This window comes from Scyliorhinus canicula, chromosome 14 (assembly GCF_902713615.1).
Source record: "Scyliorhinus canicula chromosome 14, sScyCan1.1, whole genome shotgun sequence".
In the NCBI taxonomy this organism is placed as follows: domain Eukaryota; kingdom Metazoa; phylum Chordata; class Chondrichthyes; order Carcharhiniformes; family Scyliorhinidae; genus Scyliorhinus; species Scyliorhinus canicula.
The window spans coordinates 60,784,283-60,809,090 of NC_052159.1; the positions used below are offsets into that span (position 1 = coordinate 60,784,283).

Consider the following 24,808-nt stretch of genomic DNA (forward strand, 5'->3'; position numbering starts at 1 on the left):
CGGCAGTAGGGTCTCCGTTCTCGCAACTGGCCAATGGGGTTTCCAATGTGGCCACTCCACGCCATCGGGAAACTTGCGGATGTGGATGCGCTGTCAGAGGACCAGAGGATCCTGCTGACGGAGAATTCCGCTGCATATTCTTAGATCAGTAAATGAAAAGAAAAGGAAAAACAAAAGTGTACTTATTTGGACAAAAGCAAATTGTCATGAACAAACAGGGACCTCCCCCAGATTAAATAGTAGAAATTGGCAAATAGAATTGAAGGTCTGCAATGGGAAATATTTAAGCAGGAACTATAAAGGGTACAATGTAAACTTGTCTGCTCTTCTTCAAAATGGTGCCAAGAGATCTTGGGTGGGATTCACCGCCGGCCGGATGCTCCGTTTTGCCGGCGCCCGGGGGTTTCCCGACAGTGTGGGGCTGCCCCACAATGGGAAGCCCCATTGACCTGCCAGCGTAATGGAAAATCCCGCCGGCGGGTCGAGGCAGAAAGGTGGCGTGGCGGGATGGAGAATGCAGCCCCTTATATATCTGCTTGAATGAAGAGACATGACCTCTGTTTAATGTATCATCTGAAAAATCATAAAATCCATGCTTGTTGGCATGCCAGTGCAGAATGCTGCCAATAGTGCTGTGGATCTCAGTGACCAAAAGGACTAACAAGCTTTAATGATTGTCAAATAATCTGTCCTTAGATTACTAGGTTTGTGGAGATGCCGAGCTAAATGGGTGGCAGTAGCACCATCCTCTTTCAGGATGACAACATTTGTGTGCCCACCACTGCCACTACCCCAGTATTCCTAGTGCCTATCTTATTTTGTCCATGCCAAGGTGGTGCAATCTGAAGCTGGGCCCTCGGAGTTGCTCCCGGTCATCTTACAAGACTCTCTGCCGTCTCCCCCAGTGAAAGTCAACAACCTTCCAGAAGCTATGCTGATGCCACCAGGTAGCATTGCATAAGTGGACCAGAACAGGAAAAGGTACCCACAAGACAGGATCCACGGGATAAACTGTTCCATTGTTGTTTGTATAATGCCTCTAACAACAATAAGTCCAATTATTGAACATAGAACATTACAGCGCAGTACAGGCCCTTCAGCCCTCAATGTTGCGCCGACCTGTGAAACCAATCTAAAGCCCATCTACTCTATTCCATTATCATCCATATGTCTATCCAATGACCATTTGAATGCCTTTAGTGTTGGCGAGTCAACTACTGTTGCAGGCAGGGCATTCCACGCCCTTACTACTCTCTGAGTAAAGAACCTACCTCTGACATTGTCCTGTATCTATCTCCCCTCAATTTAAAGCTATGTCCCCTCGTGCTAGACATCACCATCCGAGGAAAAAGGCTCTCACTGTCCACCCTATCTAATCCTCTGATCATCTTGTATGCTTCAAATAAGTCACCTCTTAACCTTCTTCTCTCTTACGAAAACAGCCTCAAATCCCTCAGCTTTCCCTCATAATATCTTCCCTCCTTACCAGGCAACATTCTGGTAAATCTCCTCAGTACCCTTTCAAATGCTTCCACATCCTTCCTATAATGCGGCGACCAGGATTGCACGCAATACTCCAAATGCGGCCGCACCAGAGTTTTGTACAGCTGCAACATGACCTCATGGCTCCGAAACTCAATCCCTCTACCAATAAAAGCTAACACACCGTACGCCTTCTTAACAACCTCTCAATCTGGGTGACAACTTTCAGGGATCTATGTACATGGACACCGAAATCGCTCTGCTCATCCACACTAACAAGAATCTTACCATTAGCCCAGTACTCTGTCTTCCTGTTATTCGTTCCAAAATGAATCACCTCACACTTTTCTGCATTAAACTCCATTTGCCACCTCTCAGCCCAGCTCTGCAGCTTATCTATGTCCCTCTGTAACTTATAACATCCTTCCGCACTGTCCACAACTCCACCGACTTTAGCGTCATCTGCAAATTTACTCACCCATCCTTCTACGCCCTCCTCCAGGTCATTTATAAAAATGACAAACAGCAGTGGCCCCAAAACAGATCCTTGTGGTACACCACTAGTAACTGGACTCCAATCTGAACATTTCCCATCAACCACCACCCTTTGTCTTCTTCCAGCTAGCCAATTATATGAAGGTTTTTCTTGGTTTTATTGCTGGGTGGTGGTAAGGGGTGATGGGCCTCCCAAATAGATGAAACAGTGGGGAATGCTGGGTCCTTGTTGCTCAAGGGAGATGTGTTGCTGAAAACAAAGCCGGATAATCCCTTCTCTGACAACTCGCTGAGTTGCTTGGAATCCAGGATGCCTCCCGATTGCTTTCTCCTATTCCTGTTACTCCTCCTTGTCCCTCCTTACGTAGCTTTTCCTCTTTGCATTCTCTGCTTCATTTCACGGTCATTTTGCAAGAGGCACTGCCTCAGTCCCCATACCTGCATCATGTAGTCCTCTGTAAGCAGCAGCCCTCAGAAACTACCTCCAAAGGCACTTCAGTGTACTTTCAGATACTTTTCAAAAGCAGAGGCTCTTCAAAATCTTCTCACCTGCAAGGTGGCTGCCTGGACATTTAACTAACACTAGTGCTGATCCCCTCTTTCAGCAAAATGCTTGATGCATTGACACATTTACTGCGGTCCAAACAGGAAAATGGGCATCACATCAGCTCGTTGGGCTGTGTGGCGTGAAGACAGCAGTTCTGTTGCTTCTGGCTCACACTGGGGAAGCCGGCAAGAGCACCCTTTTCAAGAGTGTCCTCTGCACATGCTGCATCAGAGGCAGACGGCAGGAGAATGTGCATGCCCAGGAGGGCAAATTGGCTTCTTTCGCATCACAAAAGGCATGGCTACATATATGAATTTCATGTGTGAGTGTTTTAACTTATGTTCAGCATTTGACCATTAAACATGCTGGAAATATAACCATTAGTGACCAAAACAGATATGTCTGAAAGAGTATTATTGAATTGTGTTAGTTCTGTTTATTGTAGGAATTCAGGTTTTTCACCATGCATTGCTGGCCAATAGAAAGCAATCACTCTTCATTTTAAAATAGCATCACCATTATCTGCAAATTATTAAAATAGATTGTGATCATTGATTTAAAGAACCGGCAAGTTACATTCCATCTTAATGTCGCTTGAAACATTAAAAAAGTTACCGTTCTTAGGCCTATACAAAAACAAATTATAGCGGACATAAGAGAAAAGGAGGGATAGAATATGGTAGTTTTGAACGACAGAGGTATCAAGGATTGTGTTTTTTGGGGGGGGTGATGTGTAATACCCGCAGATGTAGAGAGAAGGGGAACAGTAGCAGAGGGGAAAGAGCTATTAATGATATCAGTTAACAGAAAGGAAATTGACCCACAGTTTCATGGGAATAGGGTCGAGGAAATAGGAAGTGGGCATCATTGGTGAGATTGTCAGACCTTGCAAAGAGTTAAAGGATTAACAGTCAAACTTCTTGCCAACATTTCATGGAGCCACAGATCTTCCAAAATAAAGAGGATGGCTTTGAAGTTGCATAAGAGGAATGCATAACTTGTCTTCTGGTATGTGAAATTTGTCTGTAAAAGATATGTCGCAATGATGTCAGCCATGACATTGTAACCTCAGGGGCTAGGATAATAAACATTAGTTGAGGTATTCATTAGCTATAGTATAGAAAGATAATGCTTAATAAAGCATGTTATTCAAAGAGGGTTGGAAATAGGCAGGAAGTCTTGTTTGAGAAAGTAGCTCACTTACAACTGCTTATATGAATAGACCGTCTTCAAAGAATTTGGGAATATTTACATCATGAAGTCTTATTTATGACACGTCCCTTTATGTCAGTGAAATATGGTGTATAAATCAGCCTCCATGCCCTATCCCTGTAATTTCCTTTACCCTTACAATTCCCCATGATCTCTGAGCTCTGCCATTTCTAGCCTCTTGAGAATTCCCAATTTTAATCACTCCACCATTGAGGCCCATGCCGTCAACCACCGAAGCTCTGGAATGTCCTTGATCTATCTCTCTACCTATCTACATCTCTTTCTTTCTTTAAGATGTTCTTTAAACCCGACCTTTTTAACCAAGCTTTTGATCACCTGGTCTAATATCTCTTTGGTGTTGAATGCTCCTGTTAAATACCTCGGGATGTTTTATTGCCTCAAAGGGTCTAATGCAAGTTGTTTTTGGTTGAGCTAACCACTCAACTAGTCAATATTAAAGACGGCTCCATATTTGACACTACAAAGTGTCTCTGTCTTACTAGAAACACGTTGTGAACTATGGAAGGAAAGAAGTTGACTGTTATCAGATATGGGCTTGGAGAAGGCTTGAGGGGGGTGGAGGAACTAGAGAAAGATCTGATTGAGGGTTGTGTTAGAGGAGACTCTTAGAAAAAGTTTAACCTGGTGAGTTAGAGCAAGGAAGGGAAGCAGCAGAATGGATGGTCTAAATCTTAATGACAAGCAAATCCATAAACTTTATTGAGGTGAGGGTGGACGAGAGGCAGGCAGAGAGGCTTAAGGAGACAGTGTGCAGTGGGAAAAGAAGCTGGGGTGGGATGCAGTGTGGGGTGGGGGTGGGGAGGAGAAGGCAGGGGGTTATCATTGCATTCCAGGATGATTCTGGAAGTTAGTATTGGCAGAGGAGAGCAGGATGTGTTTGTTCTTTGCGGCCCAACCAGAGGAACAAACATATCTACATTGGAATGCTTGTGGTTTACTTACATTTTGTCTCAAGCACAACATTGACCTCTTGTGTCTTGATTGCTTTCTGATTGGGAATTTTACAAAGAAAAATGAGTCAGTGGGGCAGTAACCTTTTGTTTACTAAATTATAAAGCGGCACCATTATTGTTTTCCTTAACTGAATTGATCCAGATATTCATCTTGAGCTGAGTTAGTAGAAATTTCCACATCCTTTCTCAATATGTTGTCTTTCAAATTAGTTTTATTTTTATCTGTATGCCTCATTTCAATTATTATCTTTCATCACTGATTTGCTGTTGTGTACAAAATAGTGCATACCATTTTCTGACTGAGAACGTGGGTGGGCAGCTATACCCATCTTTACCACATTTGTTGCTAAGGTGCAGAAATTGCTGGAAATGTTACAGTGAACCACAGATGGTCTTCACTTTGATATATGTGATGGGTCTTAGAATTCTACCACTAAATCTGAAATCAGGCATACACTAATGGATGAGGCATGATCCTTTGGGCCAATGGCCAGTCAAAGTCCCCTGAACTGATCTGAGGTAATTACCACCACTGGTTCTAGTCTAAGAAAGGAATGGCTAAAATTATTCAATAGTCGAAGGAGCAATGATACTAACATGAGCTAATGAATAAGAAAAACATATGGAAATGCTATCAAATTTACATTAACTGTTGAGTCAAATTTATCAATGTTTTTTATGTTTGAAATCATAATACATAATTATTAATGCAGCGATTTAGAGTCTTAAGTTACATCGGTGGTGTTCAAACATTTCTGTGGAATAGTCTCCTGCCTTTGTTGATAGGATGTCCAGCTGTAGCTTCCACATTGTATAGCTGCTATCGAGAGGAATACACAACTATCATTGCAGAAAACATTTTCTTAGTATACAAAACCAGAAATAACCTGCAATATTTCAGCAAATATAATCATCCTTGTGGGACATGCCATAGCACAACTGAGATGCTGAGCCAACCATCAAATGCCAGGAGGTTCATTATACCAGTTTGAAGTGACCCGCTCAGCAATTGCCCCTTCCTCGGTACCGAGTGGTGATTAGCATTTATTTCAACCATTTACCCCTGACAACAGTGTTAAAACTATGAACCTAAGGAACTATGGGGGCAAAACCACATCTAATCCTCCCTGGCACAGTGCTTTGGAGTATCAAATATCAGGGCTGTTACACCATCACCTCATTTGCACTGTGACCTGAAGCTGTTTACATGTTCAGCATTTTAATTTACCAACTGTTGGTTGAGGATTTGAGCAAATAAATGTGGCTGCCCTGGTTTCTGCCAGTCCTTGTCACTGTTTTCTCTTCCTGAGAATCTTTTAGAACATAGAACATTACAGCGCAGTACGGGCCCTTCAGCCCTCGATGTTGCGCCGACCTGTGAAACCATCTGAAGCCTATCTGACCTACACTATTCCATTTTCATCCATATGTCTATCCAGTGACCACTTAAATGCCCTTAAAGTTGGCGAGTCTACTACTGTTGCAGGCAGGGCGTTCCACACCCCTACTACTCTCTGAGTAAAGAAACTGCCTCTGACATCTGTCCTATATCTACCACCCCTCAATTTAAAGCTATGTCCCCTCGTGTTGGTCATCACCATCCGAGGAAAAAGACTCTCACTGTCCACCCTATCTAACCCTCTGACTATCTTATATGTCTCTATTAAGTCACCTCTCAGCCTTCTCCTCTCTAACGAAAACAACTTCAAGTCCCTGAGCCTTTCCTCGTAAGACCTTCCCTCCATACCAGGCAGCATCCTAGTAAATCTCCTAAGCTTCCACATCTTTCCTATAATGTGGTGACCAGAACTGCACGCAGTACTCCAGGTGCGGCCGCACCAGAGTTATACAGCTGCAGCATGACCTTTTGGCTCCGAAACTCAATCCCCCTGCTTATAAAGGCTAGCACACCATATGCTTTCTTTTTTTTTTTTAAATAATTTTTATTGAATTTTTCAAAATACAAACATTTTAACCCCCCCTACATTTACATTTAAATTATAACAAAACAAAGTCAAACCCCCCTACTTAACAAGAAAAAGAAAAAGAATCCCCCCCCCCCCCTACCCGCGCATCCCCCCCCCCCCCCCCCCCCCCCCCCCCCCCCCGCCGGCGAACCGACAGTCAGACCAACTTATCATTTCTAGCAGCGTCCTCGGGCAGGCCTTGCCCGTGCCACCGCCGCTACCGTACTTCCTTCGTCGTTTTCCCCCCTCCCCCCCCCCCTCCCCCCCTCCCGCCCTCCCCTCCCCTCCCGGGTTGCTGCTGTCATGGCCTCAGTTTCTATCTCTGATCCAAGAGGTCTAGGAAGGGTTGCCATCGCCTGGAAAACCCCTGCACCGACCCTCTCAGGGCGAATTTGATCCTTTCCAATTGGATGAAGTTTGCCATGTCGTTTAACCAGGTGTTAACACTCGGAGGCCTTTCGTCCCTCCACTGAATCAGGATCCTCCTCCGAGCCACCAAGGACGCAAAGGCTAATATTCCAGCCTCCCTCGCCTCCTGTACCCCCGGTTCCACCCCAACCCCGAAGATCGCAAGTCCCCATCCTGGCTTGACCCTGGACCCCACCACTCTCGACACCGTCCCTGCCACCCCCTTCCAGAACTCCTCCAGTGCCGGACATGCCCAAAACATATGTGCATGATTCGCAGGGCTTCCCGAACATCTAATACACCTGTCTTCACCCCCGAAAAACCGACTCATCCTTGTCCCCGTCATGTGGGCTCTATGCAGTACCTTAAATTGAATGAGACTTAGTCGCGCACATGACGACGACGAGTTAACCCTCTCCAGGGCGTCTGCCCATGTCCCGTCCTCTATCTGTTCCCCCAGCTCTAACTCCCACTTATCTTTCAGCTCCTCTACTGGTACCTCCTCCACCTCCTGCATAATCTTATAGATGTCCGAGATCTTCCCCTCCCCGACCCAGACCCCTGATAGCACCCTATCACTCACCCCCCTGTCGGGGAGCGCGGGGAACCCCGCTACCTGTCGTCTGGCAAATGCCTTCACTTGGAGGTACCTGAACGTGTTCCCCGGGGGGAGCCCAAATTTCTCCTCCAGCTCTCCCAGGCTCGCAAACCTCCCCTCTATAAACAAGTCCCTCAGTTGTCTAATACCCGCCCTCTGCCAGCTCTGGAATCCCCCTCCTGTGTTTCCCGGCGCAAATCTGTGGTTCCCTCTTAGTGGTGCCCCTATCAGACCTCCCACTTCCCCCCTGTGTCGCCTCCACTGCCCCCAGATCTTGAGGGTGGCCGCCACCACCGGGCTCGTGGTATACCTCGTGGGAGGGAGCGGCCATGGTGCCGTTACCAGTGCCCCTAAGCTTATGTTGCCGCAGGACGCCCTCTCCATGCGCTTCCAGGCTGCCCCCTCCCCTTCCATCATCCACTTTCGTACCATCGATGTATTTGCCGCCCAGTAATATCCGGAAAGGTTGGGTAACGCCAGCCCTCCACTATCCCTACTCCGCTCCAAAAAGACCCTTCTAACTCTCGGGGTGCCATGTGCCCACACATACCCCATGATACTACTCGTTACCTTCTTGAAAAAGGCCCTGGGGAGGAAGATGGGCAGACACTGGAACAAAAACAAGAACCTCGGGAGGACCGTCATTTTAACTGACTGCACCCTCCCTGCTAGCGACAGCGGCACCATGTCCCACCTCTTAAACTCCTCCTCCATCTGCTCCACCAGTCTGGAAAAGTTCAACTTGTGTAGGGTCCCCCAGTTCTTTGCCACCTGCACCCCCAAATACCTAAAACTTTTAACTGCTCTTTTGAAGGGGAGCCTCCCAATTCCCTCCCCTTGGTCTCCCGGGTGTATTACAAAGACCTCACTTTTCCCCAGATTTAATTTATATCCCGAAAAGTCCCCGAACTCCGCTAGTATCCCCATTACCTCCGGCATTCCCCCCTCCGGGTCTGCCACATACAACAACAAATCATCCGCATAGAGCGAGACCCGATGTTCCTCCCCTCCCCTTGTCAGTCCTCTCCACCCCCCTGAACCCCTCAGTGCCATCGCCAACGGCTCAATCGCTAATGCAAAGAGTAAGGGAGATAGGGGACATCCCTGCCTAGTACCTCGATGGAGCCCAAAATATTCTGACCTCCTCCCGTTTGTTACCACACTTGCCATCGGAGCTGAATAGAGCAGTTTTACCCACTTGATAAATCCCTCCCCAAACCCAAACCTTTCCAACGTCTCCCACAAGTATTCCCACTCCACCCTGTCAAATGCCTTCTCCGCGTCCAGCGCTACCACTATCTCCGCCTCCCCTTCCACTGCTGGCATCATAATCACATTTAACAATCTCCGAACATTTGTGTTAAGTTGGCGTCCCTTCACGAACCCCGTCTGGTCTTCATGGACTACCCCTGGCACACAGTCCTCTATCCTGGTTGCCAGGACCTTTGCTAACAGCTTGGCATCTACATTTAAGAGGGAGATAGGCCTGTAGGACCCGCACTGGACCGGGTCCTTGTCCCGCTTCAAATCAAGGAGATCAGGGCCTGCGACATTGTTGGAGGCAGAACCCCCCCCTCGCGCGCCTCATTGAAGGCTCGCACCAGCACTGGACCCACCAAGTCCACAAATTTCCTGTAAAACTCCACCGGGAACCCATCCGGCCCCGGCGCCTTCCCCGCCTGCATCTGGCCTATCCCTTTAATTAGCTCCTGCAGCTCTATCGGCGCCCCCAACCCTTCCACCAGCTCCTCCTGTACCTTTGGGAACCCCAATTTGTCGAGAAAGTTCTTCATTCCCCCTCTCCTCTTCGGCGGTTCAGACCTATACAATTCCCTATAGAAGTCCCTAAAGACCCTATTCACCTCTTGCCCCTTCTGCACTACATCCCCACCCCTCTCTCTCACTCCCCCAATCTCTCTGGCTGCATCTCGCTTACGAAGCTGGTGTGCCAGCATCCTGCTCGCCTTTTCCCCGTACTCATACGCCGCACCCTGCGCCCTTCTCCACTGCATTTCCGCCTTCCTAGTGGTCAGTAGGTCGAACCTGGCCTGCAAGCTACGCCGCTCCCTTAATAGCCCCTCCTCTGGCGCCGCCGCATATTTCCTATCTACTTCTAGGAGCTCCCCCACCAGCCTCTCCCTTTCCTGCCTCTCCTTCCTCTCTCTGTGTGCCCTTATGGAGATCAGCTCTCCTCTAATCACTGCTTTCAAGGCCTCCCAGACCGTCCCCACCTGCACCTCACCTGTGTCATTCGTACCCAGATAGTTCTCAATGCCCGTTCTCACCCTTCTGCACACCTCTTCGTCCGCCAACAGCCCTACATCCAGGCGCCACAACGGGCGTTGGTCCCGCGCCTCCCCCATGTCCACGTCCACCCAATGTGGTGCATGGTCCGATATCGCAATGGCCGAGTACTCCGTGTCCTGCACTCTCGGTATCAGCCCCCTGTTCAATACGAAAAAATCGATCCTAGAGTACACTCTGTGGACGTGGGAGAAAAAAGAATACTCCCTCGCCCTAGGCCTACCAAATCTCCATGGGTCTACCCCTCCCATCTGCTCCATGAACCCCCTTAACACCTCTGCCGCTGCCGGCCTCCTATTCGTCCTGGAACTCGATCTATCCAGCCCAGGGTCTAACACCGTATTAAAGTCCCCTCCCATGATCAGGCCCCCTGCCTCCAGTCCCGGGATGAGGCCCAGCAGGCGCCTCATAAAACCCGCGTCGTCCCAGTTCGGGGCATACACATTTACCAGTACCACACTCTCTCCCTGCAGCCTACCCCTCACCATCACGTACCTGCCCTCCTTGTCTGCCACCACCTCTGCCGCCACAAACGACACTCTCTTTCCCACCAAAATCGCCACCCCCCCGGTTCTTGATATCCAAGCCTGAGTGGAACACCTGTCCCACCCACCCCCTTCTCAGGCGGACCTGATCTGCTACCCTCAAATGAGTCTCCTGCAGCATTGCTACATCAGCCTTCAGTCCCTTCAGGTGTGAGAAGACCCTTGATCTTTTGACCGGCCCATTCAGCCCCCTTACGTTCCACGTGATCAATCGGGTCGCAGAGCGACCCGTCCCTACTCCCTGTCGATTAGCCATGTCTTGTCCCTTGCTCGCCCCGGGTCATCCCTTCTTTTCTGACCCGCTTCCCATAGCGATGGCCCCCCCCCCCCCCACCCCCCCCGGCTCTCCCCTTCTCGTCCCTGGTCTTTCTAGCAGCAACCCGGTGTCCCCCCCCAGTCCCCCCCCCCCCTCCCCCCCCCCCCCCCCCCCCCCCCCCTGGCTAGGACCCCTCCTAGCCGCGATGTACCCCACATCGTACTCCCGAGAGTCAGCTGGTCTCCGCTGACCCGGCTGCTCCTGCCACATTCCGTCTCCTCCCGGTTCACCCCATCTGCGCCCGTGAAAGATCCCCTTAAAACCCCCGAGAAAGACCCGCATACTCAACCCGCTCCCCCCCGTCCCGTCTCCCCAACTTAACGATATAAATACAAATACCCAATGGCAACTAAATACATAAATACTTAACTACATACTTAAATAACAAAATAATTAACTAACTATCAACTAACCGCGTGCCCAACCATCACCCTCCATCAAACAGTATAAATAACCGCAGATAACCATAACCCGAAAAGAAAAAAAAGAACCAAAAAAACCCCCCCAAGCACCCAAAGAAAAAGGGTAAGAGGGGTAAATAACTAAGGGAAATTGGAAACGGGAAAAAACACCCCATAAGAAGCCAACGACCCACAATAGAGATTTCAACAGTACAAATATACAGAAACACCCAACAACTCGAAACCTTCAAATATTCAGAAAAGTCAACCGTTCGAGAAAAAACACCCCAAACACTCCACGAAACTGTTACCCAGTTCCGACCTGGCCTGAAAAAGAAAAGGGCCACTTGCACAATCAAGAGTCCCCCGGCGGCTACGACCGCCGGTGCTCCCAGGTTTTAGTTCGTGTCCAACTTTTCCTCTTGTACAAAGGTCCAGGCCTCCTCTGGGGACTCGAAATAATGATGTTGGTCCTTGTAGGTGACCCACAAGCGCGCCGGTTGCAACATTCCAAATTTGATCTTTTTCGCGTGTAGCACCGCCTTTGTCCGGTTGTACCGGGCCCGCCGCTTTGCCACCTCCGCACTCCAGTCCTGGTACACCCTTACCGTCGAGTTCTGCCACTTGCTGCTTTTCTCCCTTTTAGCCCACCTCAGGACTTTCTCTCGATCACTTAGCCGCTGGAACCGCACCAGCACCGCCCTCGGGGGCTCGTTTGCCCTAGGCCTCCTGGCCATGACCCGGTATGCCTCTTCCAATTCCAGGGGCGCCGGACCGGCCCCTTCCCCCATCAGGGAGCTCAACATCTCCGCCACATATCCCGGGAGATCCGACCCCTCCAGGCCTTCTTCCAGGCCCAGGATCCTCAACTTTTTCCTCCTCATCCGAGTGTCCAGCTCCTCGAAGCGGCTCTGCCACTTCATGTGGAGTGCCTCGTGCACCTCCACCTTTGCCCCGATGACTGTGGCCTCCTCCTCCCTCGCGGCCATCTCCTGCTGCAGATCTTTAATCGACGCCTCTTGGATCGCCTGGGCTCCCACCAACCTGGTGGCCGTCGCGTTCATGGACTCTAAGAGTTCCACTTTCATCTCCGTGAAAAAACGGAGGAGAGCGGCCTGCTGCTCCTCCGCCCATTTCTTCCACTCCTCCGGTGCACCGCCGGCCGCCATTTTGATTTTCTTCCCCCGCTTTTTTTGGGGAGCTGCTGCCGTTTTTCTTGCCGCTCCACTCCGGGTACCGACCATAAAATCGGTCTAGTTCTCCTCAGGGGACCTTCCCCCACCGGGATTCGTTTTTTCAGCGCCGTTGGGGCCCTCCAATTGGCCCAAAAACACCTTTGTTGCAGGAGCTTCCAAATGTGCGGCTTAGCTAGTCATAGCCGCAACCGGAAGTCCACACCATATGCTTTCTTAACAGCCCTATTAACCTGGGTGGCAACTTTCAGGGATTTATGTACCTGGATGCCGAGATCTCTCTGTTCATCTACACTACCAAGAATCTTGCCATTAGCCCAGTACTCTGCATTCCTGTTACTCCTTCCAAAGTGAACCACCTCACACTTTTCCGCATTAAACTCCATCTGCCACCTCTCAGCCCAGCTCTGCAGCTTATCTATGTCCCTCTGTATCCTATAACATCCTTCAGCACTATCCACAACTCCACCGACCTTCGTATCATCTGCAAATTTACTAACCCATCCTTCTACACCCTCTTCCAGGTCATTTATAAAAATTTGATCACTATTTCTGCTCTCAGTAATTTTAATGCAAAATAAAAACAAAACAAAGAAAAATAAATCATATTAGTCCGCATAAAGAAAGTTTACAGTAAACTATTGTGAGGATCTAAGGCCTCACCTGCATATTTTTCTTCAACAATGCACAGAAATACACTCATTGCTACCTCAAAACAATTACAAACTGGACAAAGACGTAAAATGGCTGAAACTATGTCCATCTGTGATCCTCAAATAAAAGGAGAAACGCAGAATATCAGGGAAACTCACACATCGCCATCTCTGAAGTGTCACAAACAACACATTGTGGGCTGTGCAGACCACATTCAAAGAAGAGTTATACAAAAGCATTTCATAACCCAGGCTGGCCAACAGGAGTCTGCTTGTCTGCTAAGTCAAAGGACCCCCCATGGTCTTCCTTTCAATTATTAATGGTTGAAACATTCAACAATCTCAGGGACCCATACAAGGAATATACACCCTTTGTCAAAGAGAATGTGCAGAAGTGAGAGTCAGGTGACATGAACCTTTGGTTTGTGAAGCCAGGAATATTGCTTAGTTGTATTGCAAAGTCTCAGTGCCATTTTACCAACTAACTAGCAACATCACGGATAAAGAGCTCTAACCCAGGTTGGACACCAGTCCACTCTATGCTGTTGGTACTGGAAATTCTGTATCATCCCCTACAAGATTTAATCATCTCTGCATACCTATATAATTGTGTGAAGTCATCCCCATCAGAAAAGCAAATTACCCAGCAATGGTTTTCAACTCAAGGACCTTGGTGAAGGAATACCTCATTGGACTTGATTCTGGACTCTGGAACCCACCCTGTGATCTCTGCACTGTAATTTCTCAGTTTCTCTCTCACTCTTTTACTGTATGAATGCAAAGGAGGCAACGTTGTAACCCTCCTCCCATGTGTGCAAATAAACTAACCCTGTGAGTTCATCCTGTCTCAAATTTGCGGTAGGGTTATTACTAAAAATTGTGCAACTCTAGGACTGAAGGGTTGGGAAATAAGTCAAAACTTATAAAGGGGGAAGTAAATCAAAAGCACTCTTTATTTTACAGATGGGTGGTGAGAGGAGAAATTAGTGTGATTTAAATTAACCCCCTCCTGTCCATAACGCTACATTTAGTAGAGATATAGAATCAATAATGAACCTCAGTGTATAAATATCAGGACCTTCACACAATTTTGAACACTTGAAAAGAATGGCTTCTTAAAGCATTGTCTAGTATACACTGCTTCTAAGTTTACCTTTACATCATTGTTGCCTCTCTGGAGTTCAGAATTTTCAGTAAGCTCTTCACTGTCAGTTGGTGTAGATTCATTAAACTCACTGGTGGCTGGTTCTACAGATAAACTGCATACATTTTAAAAACAAAATCAGCATACTGGTATTGAGAACTTACAACAGACAATTATACAGTAATGTTTATCATTCTAATACATTTCTGAATGTTGTGGATTCACTACTCAGAACTACACATAAGGAGTAAACCTTGTTGCTTTCGGTGGTTTTAGAACACTGGTGAACTGAGTTACCAGTAACAAAATCTATAGTTTTATAAGGTTAATTTCACTGATAATTGTTTACCCATGTAGCTTTGAATGAACATACAAATGGAGGACTCATCGATATATTCCTTTTGTATTTCTCAAAAAGTGAATTGAAAAGAATATTGCTAATGGTTGTAATAATTTTTGATGGGCGTGGAGTACACATTTTGCAATGGTGTTGCTGGAGGGAATATAGTGGAGTGAATCTTCCAAGGAGTGGTAATGACTGTCAGATTGCCACTCTGCTCCTATTTTCTTATCCAACTCGGGAGCTCTGCCTTTCTGGCATGGACCTTGAACTTGGACCTCTTTAGAAATGCAGAGCATATCTGTTCTTGGAGTCCTTCCTCGTTGCGCAGAATCACCGAGAGAAGACAAGCCATGCTCCTTTTCTATGGCACTAGCTGCCATAGTTTGGTAAGTCTTCATTCACTAACACACTGAAAAGATTTGAGACACTAAAATAGCTTTTCATTGTATAGTGAATGAGTGTGAGTGAGGTAAGTGGACAAGTGGGTAGAGTACATAATGTGGCAGGATGCAGATGGGTAGGGTGCCAGCTGCGTGGTGCGAATAGAGACAGGATGGCTAGGGTAGTGAGATGGGGTCTGGGCGGGGTAGTGAGAGTTGGAGGGTCCGGGGGGAGTCAGGATAGGATGGCAATTTGGGGAGGGGGGGCGATCAGTTGCATAGTTACCCAGGAGTTATGTCTGGTTTTTCACCATCTAACATTTCCTGAATAACTATCCAGGTGAGTTGTAACCTTCAACTCTAACACAGCATTGTACACTTTAATGAAGGATCCTAGGGGCAGGATAATTGACCATTGGAAGTTGAATCTTCCCATGCAATATGCACAGTCTTTGCTTTGGGACTTCCTAGGAGTCCAAGGGGTCCCATATTGTATCTTCCAGAATACGTCCGGTTTCCGACCATCTGGAAATTGGAAGATCTGGGTCAGTAAGTTTATAAGGAAAGAAAAGTTATCTTTTAAGAATTTGGCTGGTTTTAAATAGTAAAGACAATAGAGATAAATTACAGATCATATTAAGAACTGTAAACTCTTCTGATTGATTTATGTGTCTCTAACTTAAGTTTTTAAAGATAATATAATTTATTTTCTTTGAAGTTGCAAGTCATCATATCACAATACGTTGGATTGGATTTATATAAATGTTAAAAATTATTCACGTGACATAGAATAAGAAAAGCATATTGGGAGATTTTGATTCACAACTTCTTAGAAAACAATATTATCTTTAAAAATTGAAATACTGCCATCTGCAGTATTTATGTATAGAAAAATACATAAAAGTACTTCTTAAGGAAAAATTGTTCCCATTAACTGATGTCACTGGTGGCCACAAATTCAAGATTTTGGGAAAGAGTTGCAGGAGGGATGTGAGGAAGCACGAGCAATGATTTCAAAAGAAAATTGGAAGGGAGATAAAACCGGGGAATAAGAGAGATTGGATTCTCTACAAAGAACCATCTTAGACTTGATGGGCTGAATAGCCATCTTTTGTGCTATACTGATTCATGACTTGATAATTTCACACTTTTAAGCATTTTTTTCTGATTTCCAATGCAACATTTTACAAAATGATCTGCAATGCTTATGAGAAAAGACTCAGCTCCCCTGTATTGTGCTTGGGAAATGGTCCCTCATACTAAGCATGTGCATGATGTGGAATTGCATGTATAGTCTGAGCGCGGGAGGCATTAAGGAGAAATTGAGCAATTGAGCAATGCTGAGAGTGGGACCGCATTATAATGAGAAATTATGCAAATTTATGTTTGTTGGTCCCACGCCTAGAGCAGGAGGAGTATGATAAAGAATAGAAGGTAACTTGAGATTTTGTGCATACTCTAGTTGGTAAGAACTGTATCCTCCAAACATCTAGGGCGCGATTCTCCCAAAACGGGAGAAATCGTAAGGCTGGCGTCAAACCCGATTCTGGTCCCCGGTCGGGGCTAGCAGCCCGACGCCGTAAGCTCCGGCATCACGGGCTTAACGAATTTCGTTAAGCCCGCTTGCCGGAGTTAGCGCCGGCTGACGCGTCATATGACGTCAGCCGCGCGTGCGCGGATTGGAAGACTCCAACCCGCGCATGCGCGGATGACGTCATCACGTATTTGCGCGAAACCCGCGCATGCGCGGGCCGGGATGCCCCTCAGCCGCCCCGCGAATGGATACTGCGGGGCGGCGGAAGGAGAAATAGTGCGTGGGCATCGGGCCCATGGCACCCTTGGCACGGCCGTGGTACTGCCGTGCCAATCGCTGCCATGGTTATAAAAAGCGAGTTGTTCCCGCCGTTTTTACGAACGGCCAGACCAGGTGTGTTTGCCGTTCGTAAAAACAGCGTAAAGGGCTGGGACTTCGGCCCATCTATCAGCTGTGAATCGCTGCCGGCCGTAAAAAAACGGCGGCAGCGATTCGTGTCGGGAGTTGGGCGGGGGGGGGGAATAGCGGGAGGGCGGGAATAATGTCAGGAAGGCCCTCCCGCTATTCTCCGACCCGTCGTGGGGGGCGGTGAATCGCGCCCCTAAAGTTAATAATTTGCATGCCCACCCGGAATCCCGGCCTGGAAAGGAGGCTGCCAGCTGCCGCCTTTCGCCATGCCTGGGCGCAGGTGGCATAGGCAGTCAGTGCCACCAGCAACACCATCGGGACTGGCCTGCAGTGCCATTAGAAACTGCACCACCTCCTCAGGGTGGCCAGGGTGAGTAGGCAGCACTGTGTCCCTGCAACAACTCCCGTCCTACATACCCTTAACACCCCCCCACACAGAGGTCGGGTGAACCCCCACCCTACAGGACATACCGGCAATCTTACCGGCTGCCATGGCCGGGTGCCCTGGTCACTGAGGCTACCAGCTACCTACTCCCTGGGCTCCATGCGACAGACTGCCTACCACTGTCGTTTTCCGTTCCACCTCCCCCCCCAGGAGAAGGCTGCCCATAAGCGGCGAGAGCGGGAGAACACTGGAGAGGGACCGATGGACTGCGCCCCTGACCATGACTGAGCAGAGGGCACTGGACATGGTTGTCGGCTCAGAGGAAAGGGAAGCCACCGGGGTGGGGATTGTCCACGGGGCGAGGAAGTGAAACCCCGTTGAGTTGCGGTTCTCCATGCCACGTGTGTCAATCCCCCCAACACCACCCACACACCACCCCACACCACCCTCACCCTGAAAATGAAAATGCAAAATGAAATGAAAATCGCTTATTGTCACGCGTAGGCTTCAATGAAGTTACTCTGAAAAGCCCCTAGTCGCCACTTTCCGGCGCCTGTCCAGGAAGGCTCCATCCTCTATCCTCCATCCTCCATCCTCACCCCAACACCACCCTCACCCCCACCACTCCCATTCCACCCCGGCCCACAGTCTAATTATGCGTCTTGTCTTGTGATATGCAGGACCTTCTGGTGACGGGGCGGGACCATCTAGTGTCACCCGCCCCTAGCCAGTGCCGCAGACACAGCCGGAGCCCCGCCATGTGACGAACAGTGATGATGATAGCAGCACGGATGGCAGCCCTGAACAAGAGACCCAAGATATCCCGGAGCTCCCATCACAGCTATCTCCAACACCTCCCATCATCACAGAGACACTCACCTCGGTTGAGTACTTTAGTGATAGACTCCTGGGATACTCTCTGGTGCTCACCACATAGTTGATCCGGTATAGCAGGTGGGGGTAAGAACACCTGAGGGGCGGGTGGTCAGAGGGCAGGCCGATCCCAGGGATTAGCTGCTGTCCAGATGGATTTTGGGCTTCTGGAACAAACAGTCCTATCCATAGTGGAGATGCAGTCACCGAGCCAGGGACTACATGACGGGATGTCGGTGAGCATCCAGCATCTGCAGGTGCAGTTGGACGAGTCGACTATTCATGCCACCCAGGCCAACACTACACAGATTGCATCCGTGGTGGAGGCATTGGGGCGAGGGCTGCAGCAATGGATCAGCATGTCTAAGGCTTGGGGCATTCTGTGCAGGTGCTGGCCAATGCCCAGGACAGCATTGTCACCTCACAGGCAGCCAGAGCCACTTGGAAATTGCAGCAGCGCTCCTGAATGTGGCCCAGTCACAGCTGGCCATGGCTGGGAATGTTGGCGGCATTGCCCAGGCGCTGGCCATCATGGCACAGACACAGAGGGAGGGTGGCCCAGTCCCAGAGGGTGATGGCACAGTAACTGGCTGATATGGCCACAGACCCAGAGGCTGGTGGCACAGGAACTGGCTGATGTGCTGCAGTCCCAGACGGAGATGGTCCACTCCCTGTGCTCCATGGCCATGAGCATGAAGACCCTGGTCGAGGCAAGAGCTGGCATCCAGCCCCCCCCCCCCCCCCCCCCCCCCAGTCGGTGAGCCTAAAGGCAGTCAGAATATCCGTGCACCAAGCACCTGAACTGTATCTTCAGGATGCCGGAGCACCGCTCAATCACACGCCTGATCGCTGTATGTGCGTCATTGTAGCGGGTCTCCGCGTCGGTCTGTGACATCAGGATAGGCATCATCAATACGAGCACAGTGGATAGCTCCTTTTTGCCCAGGAGCCAACCCTCCCAGGAGGGGGAGGCGTCTCGAACATGTCAGGAACCATCGAGAGTGCCAGGATGAATGCATCAGTGCACACTGCCTGGGTATCGGACGCAGGCGTGCATGATGCGCAGCTGATGTCACATATTAGCTGCACATTCATCAAGTGGAACGCTTTTCATAGAACATAGAACATTACAGCGCAGTACAGGCCCTTCGGCCCTCGATGTTACGCCGACCTGTGAAACCAATCTAAAGCCCATCTACACTATTCCCTTATCATCCATATGTTTATCCAATGACCATTTAAATGCCCTTAATGTTGGCGAGTCCACTACTGCTGCAGGCAGGGCATTCCACGCCCTTACTACTCTCTGAGTAAAGAACCTACCTCTGACATCTGTCCTATATCTATCTCCCCTCAATTTAAAGCTATGTCCCCTCGTGTAGCCATCACCATCCGAGGAAAAAGGCTTTCACTGTCCACCCTATCTAATACTCTGATCATCTTGTATGCCTCAATTAAGTCACCTCTTCACCTTCTTCTCGTGGGCACTCTGGCCCTGGTGCCCTTCCCTGCAGCCAGGGACACCATCGGCTGGCACTGCCCTTGCCAGCAGTACGCTTTGCGGCCCCATAAGATGATAAGACCATAAGACATAGGATCAAAATTAGGCCATTCGGCCCATCAAGTCTGCTCCGCCATTCAATCATGGCTGATATTTTCTCATTCCCATTCTCCTGCCTTCTCCCCTTAACCCCTGATCCCCTTATTAATCAAGAACCTATCTATCTCTGTCTTAAAGACACTCAGTGAATTGGCCTTCACAGCCTTCTGCGGCAAAGAGTTCCACAGATTCACCACCCTCTGGCTGAAGAAATTCCTCCTCATCTCTGTTTTAAAGGATCGTCCCTTGAGTCTGAGATGGTGTCCTCTGGTTCTAGTTTTTCCTACAAGTGGAAACATCCTCTCCAATTCCACTCTATCCAGGCCACATAATATCTTGTAAGTTTCAATAAGATCCCCCCCTCATCCTTCTAAACTCCAATGAGTACAGACCCAGAGTCCTCAAACGTTCCTCATACGACAAGTTCTTCATTCCAGGGATCATTCTTGTGAACCTCCTCTGGACCCTTTCCAAGGCCAGCATATCCTTCCTTAGATACTGGGCCCAAAACTGCTTACAATACTGACCAGAGCCTTATACGGCCTCAGAAGTACATCTCTGGTCTTGTATTCAAGCCATCTGGATATGAATGCTAACATTGCATTTACCTTCTTAACTGCCGACTGAACCTGCACATTAACCTTAAAAGAATCATGAACAAGGACTCCCATCTGGCACCCCGCTGTAGGGGCTATTGTTGCTCTTGGATGGTCAGCCTGATGCCCCACCAATGGGTGGAGGCGGATTGGCAGAGGATGCGTGGGGGGGTGGGGCACACATATGGCCGGTGTCACTCTGCAGAACCAGGGGCTCAGGTGGGTGCTCAGTGGGGTGTGCAGCAAGATGGCAGCCTTGCAGGCTCCGGCAATGGCGGTCTATGCCTGAACACACCCCAGTCCTGTGCGGGGTGACTCCGGCCCATGGCCCATTGTCTCATCACTCCCCCCCCAGTCCTGGAACGGCCCCCCCAACCACCCCACCCCAGCCAGCATCTGGCACAGCAGCCTGCAGTCACGCCTCTCCATGTCCTACCTCCTCTCTCTCCTTCATCGGCCATGATGCTGGTTTCACGATTTTTAAAAGCACAAGTGAACCTCGCCATCAGGAATTTGCCCTTGTGGAGGCGGAGATAGACAGCGGCCCCGGAGAATACCAGGTCAGGCCCGCTAATGATATGCCAAAGCTATTTTTAAATATGGCACCCTCTCCTGCAATGGTATCAGGGGATGAGGATTTCCCAGCCCCCAGGGCCACCTTCGCCACGTGACGCAGAAACAAGCCCGTGTCCCATATATTTATGAGTTTACTGCCACATGATCATATCCCAGTAGCTGCATCCTTTGCTTGCAAGATTCTCAATTTCTTCTGGGACTGTCAGCGGTCCCATTAATGGCAGGTCAAAATTCAACCTCCAGACTTAACAAAAGCATGCTGCTGTTTATCAATTCCCGTACCAGCCTCCCTGGACAGGCACCGGAATATGGCGACTAGGGGCTTTTCACAGTAACTTCATTGAAGCCTACTCATGACAATAAGCGATTTTCGTTTTTTCATTTCAATTGGACCTTGCCTGCAAACTATTTTGGATTCTGTCGGTGATGAAATGCCCTACAGAAGTTTAACAACTGTGCTATCTACTTCTGTCCACTACCTGCCTATATTGCAGTACTCTGGGAGGCAGGATAGGTTGAGCAGATGTATCACCACCATGTGGGGTAAATACCTCATCCATCTATCTACCATATCCCAGCTGTTGACCGCTCTTTGTGACTAACCTGTGACTTATAGGATCACACAGACCTGGCCACCTTATGGAACATAAGGACTACCATCAAGGTCCTCTCAAGCCAATTACCCCAGCCCTTTGAGGCCAGAAATTGATGAAGGAGGATTAAATGATGGTAATGCTATTCAATATCAAAGGGAGGCAGTTTGGATCTTGATTTCTGGTTATTGTTTGGCACTTATGTGGTACAAATGCTACTTGCCACTTATCAACCCAAGCTTGGGTATTGTTCATCTTGCTGCATGTGGGTTTGCTTCACTATATGAGGAGTTGCAAATGGTATTAAACACTGTGCAGAAGGAGGCCATTTGGCCCATCGAGTCTGCACCGGCCCTTTGAAAGAGCACCCCATTTAAGCCCACACTTCTACCTATCCCCATAACCCAGTAACCCCACCTTTTGGGACACTAAGGGCAATTTATCATGGCCAATCCGCCTAACCTGCACATCTTTGGACTGTGGGAAGAAACTGGAGCACCCGGAGGAAACCCACGCACACACAGGGAGAACGTGCAGACTCCACACAGACTGTGACCCAAGCCGGGAATCAAACCTGGGACCCTGGAGCTGTGAAGCAACTGTGCTAACCACTGTGCTACCGTGCTGCCAATCAACAGCAAGCATCCCCACTTCTGACACCATGGGCGGAATTCTCCGTCCCCTGCAGGGACGGGGAATCGCCCGGGGCCTTCGTAAATCCCGCCCGCGCCGTGGCCGGAATTCTCCGCCACCCGGGAATCGGCGGGGGTGGGAATCGCGCCCCGGCGGTCAGCGGGCCCCCCGCGCTGGTTGGCGGGCCCCCTGCGGCGATTCTCCGGCCCGCGATTGGCCGAAGTCGCGCCGCTGTCAGGCCTCTCCCGCCGACGTGGTTTAAACCTCCTCTGTTCCAGTGGGAGCAGGCGGCGTGAGCGGGCCCCGGGGTCCTGGGTGGGGGGTGGGGTGATCTGACCCCGGGAGGTGCCCCCACAGTGGCCTGGCCCGTGATCGGGGCCCACCGATCGGCCGGTGGGCCTGTGCCGTGGGGGGCACTCTTTTTCTTCCGCCGCCGCCACGGCCTCCACCATGGCGGAGGCGGAAGAGACCCCCTCCACCGCGTATGCGCCGGTGGTGACATCAGTGGCTGCTGACGCTCCGGCGCATGCGCGGACTCACGCCGACCGGCAAAGGCCTTTCGGCCAGCCCTGATGCCGGCCAGCGTGGCGCCAAAGGCCGTTGGCACCAGTCGGCGGAGTGGGAGCCACTCCGGCGCGGGCCTAGCCCCTAAAGGTGTGGAGAATTCTTCACTTTTGGGGAGGCGCGAGTCCGGAGTGGTTGGCGGCACTCCGCTACCCCGGGACCCCCCGCCCCACTGGGTCAAGGAGAATACCGCACCATGATGCAGGAAGGTCACTGACATGTAAATTGCAGTCAGTGGGGATGAGGGGGCCAGAGAAAAAACTCTCCAGTGGCTTGAGTCATACCTGGCACAAAAAAAAGATATTTTGGTCATTGAAGGTCAATTATCTCAGTCTCAAGTCATCAGTCCAGTGCACACGTTCAGAGACAATGGGACTATTTTCTGTTTTGCCCTGGACAGTAATCCAATGGACTTGATAACCCATTGTAGAACTTTGTATCTTCATCCCAGTGCTTTCAATGCCTTGCTAATTGCCTTGTTTATGTAGCAGTGAGGCTATGTATGCATAGCACATGCATTGCTTTGATTGAATGGACCTCTTTAGATTTTCTAAGTCTTGGAAACATTATTCATATTTTCATAAATGATACTCAGAGGATGGCATCTATTTGATTAACCTCCTGTGGTCCGTATAGTTCACTGGTTCTATTTAGAAAAATACCTTTTACCGTAAAAATTGCCTCGTTACTTTGAGACACCTTCTTCAAAAAAATCTTTAAACCATCTTTATTGAAGGCAGCAGTTCTGGGAACTCATTCAGCCAGTTTGTACAATAACATTCAACCTCCATCAAAGGAATAGCTGCCTCGTTTTCAGTATATCAACCATTTTAGATTTGGTGGACTCCAGATTCTCCTCCTCGTCTTATACACTATTCCTTAACCATGAAAAATGTCCAATAAGCATGTGGAGTTTCTTTAAATGACTCACCTTTGTAATGAACGTAAGAAATTGTTATATTTTATATTTGTTGCAGTAAGTTATTAAATGTTCAAAGACTGATGTGGGAGAAATGAGTTCCAGTGTGTGGGGCACCGACACCAGTACTGGGGAATGTGGGGACTGTCCCGTTGGGATGTATCTGAACCATGCTAAGACCAGTATTTAAGGAAAGATGTAAATATATTGGATGTGGTCAGATAAGGTTTACCAGACTAATGGAATGGGTGGGTCTCCTGAGGAATGGCTGAAGAGGCTAGAATTGTATCCACTGGAGTTTAGAAGAGTGAGAGGCAAATTTATTGAAACATGTAGGATCCTGAGGGGACTTGACAGGGTGGCTATGGAAAAACATTTTTTCATGTGGGAGAATGTAGAACAAGAGGCCATTGATTAAAAATAAAGAGTTGTTCATTGTGGTGGTATGGATATGAGCACTGCCATTGGTGCAGAGCACTGGCTTCCCATTGGCTCTAGCTGGTCATGTGCCTGTCGTCCGATTAGAACATAGAACATAGAACAGTACAGCACAGAACAGGCCCTTTGGCCCTCGATGTTGTGCCGAGCAATGATCACCCTACTCAAACCCACGTATCCACACTATACCCGTAACCCAACAACCCCCCCCCCCCCCACCTTAACCTTACTTTTTTTTTAGGACACTACGGACAATTTAGCATGGCCAATCCACCTAACCCGCACATCTTTGGACTGTGGGAGGAAACCGGAGCACCTGGAGGAAACCCACGCACACACGGGGAGGATGTGCAGACTAGTCATGTGACTGCTCTCCAATTGGTCGAGAGGCAAGTAGGCCATGCCTCCGAGGCGGGGTATAAGTACCCAGAGTTCCCGGCGGTCGGCCATTCTCTGTAGTCGACCACCGGGCTAACAACTAGCTGATTAAAGCCACAGTTCAGATCCTAAATGTGTCTTGAGTCAAATTGATGGTACATCATTCATTTAAGACAGAGATGAGGAAATTGTCTTTTCTCTCCGATGCAGAGGCAGGCATACAATGAAACACACAGCACTGGAACGCGGGACCCTGGCAAATTGAATAGCCTCATACTTAGAGGTGGCTGCAGTGTGGGAGCACCAATCAGAGCATGGTAGCTCTGAATTTGCTGGTAGGCTCATTTGA

General features: G+C 49.1%; 1 protein-coding gene across 4 annotated transcripts in view; it reads right to left on the minus strand.

Moving 5' to 3' along the window:
- Positions 1-4,658: 4,658 nt before the first annotated feature.
- The window catches only part of LOC119977444 (GRIP and coiled-coil domain-containing protein 2-like), a 179,186-nt gene continuing 159,036 nt past the window's right edge, over positions 4,659-24,808 (minus strand). For all 4 annotated transcript variants that reach the window (XM_038818360.1, XM_038818358.1, XM_038818359.1 and 1 more), the window contains 2 exons: positions 14,249-14,354; positions 4,659-4,745 (listed from right to left, as the gene is read on the minus strand). In XM_038818360.1, the coding sequence (XP_038674288.1) occupies positions 4,692-4,745; positions 14,249-14,354 (160 nt within the window). In that variant the 3' untranslated portion in view covers positions 4,659-4,691. The remainder of the gene's footprint in view (positions 4,746-14,248; positions 14,355-24,808) is intronic.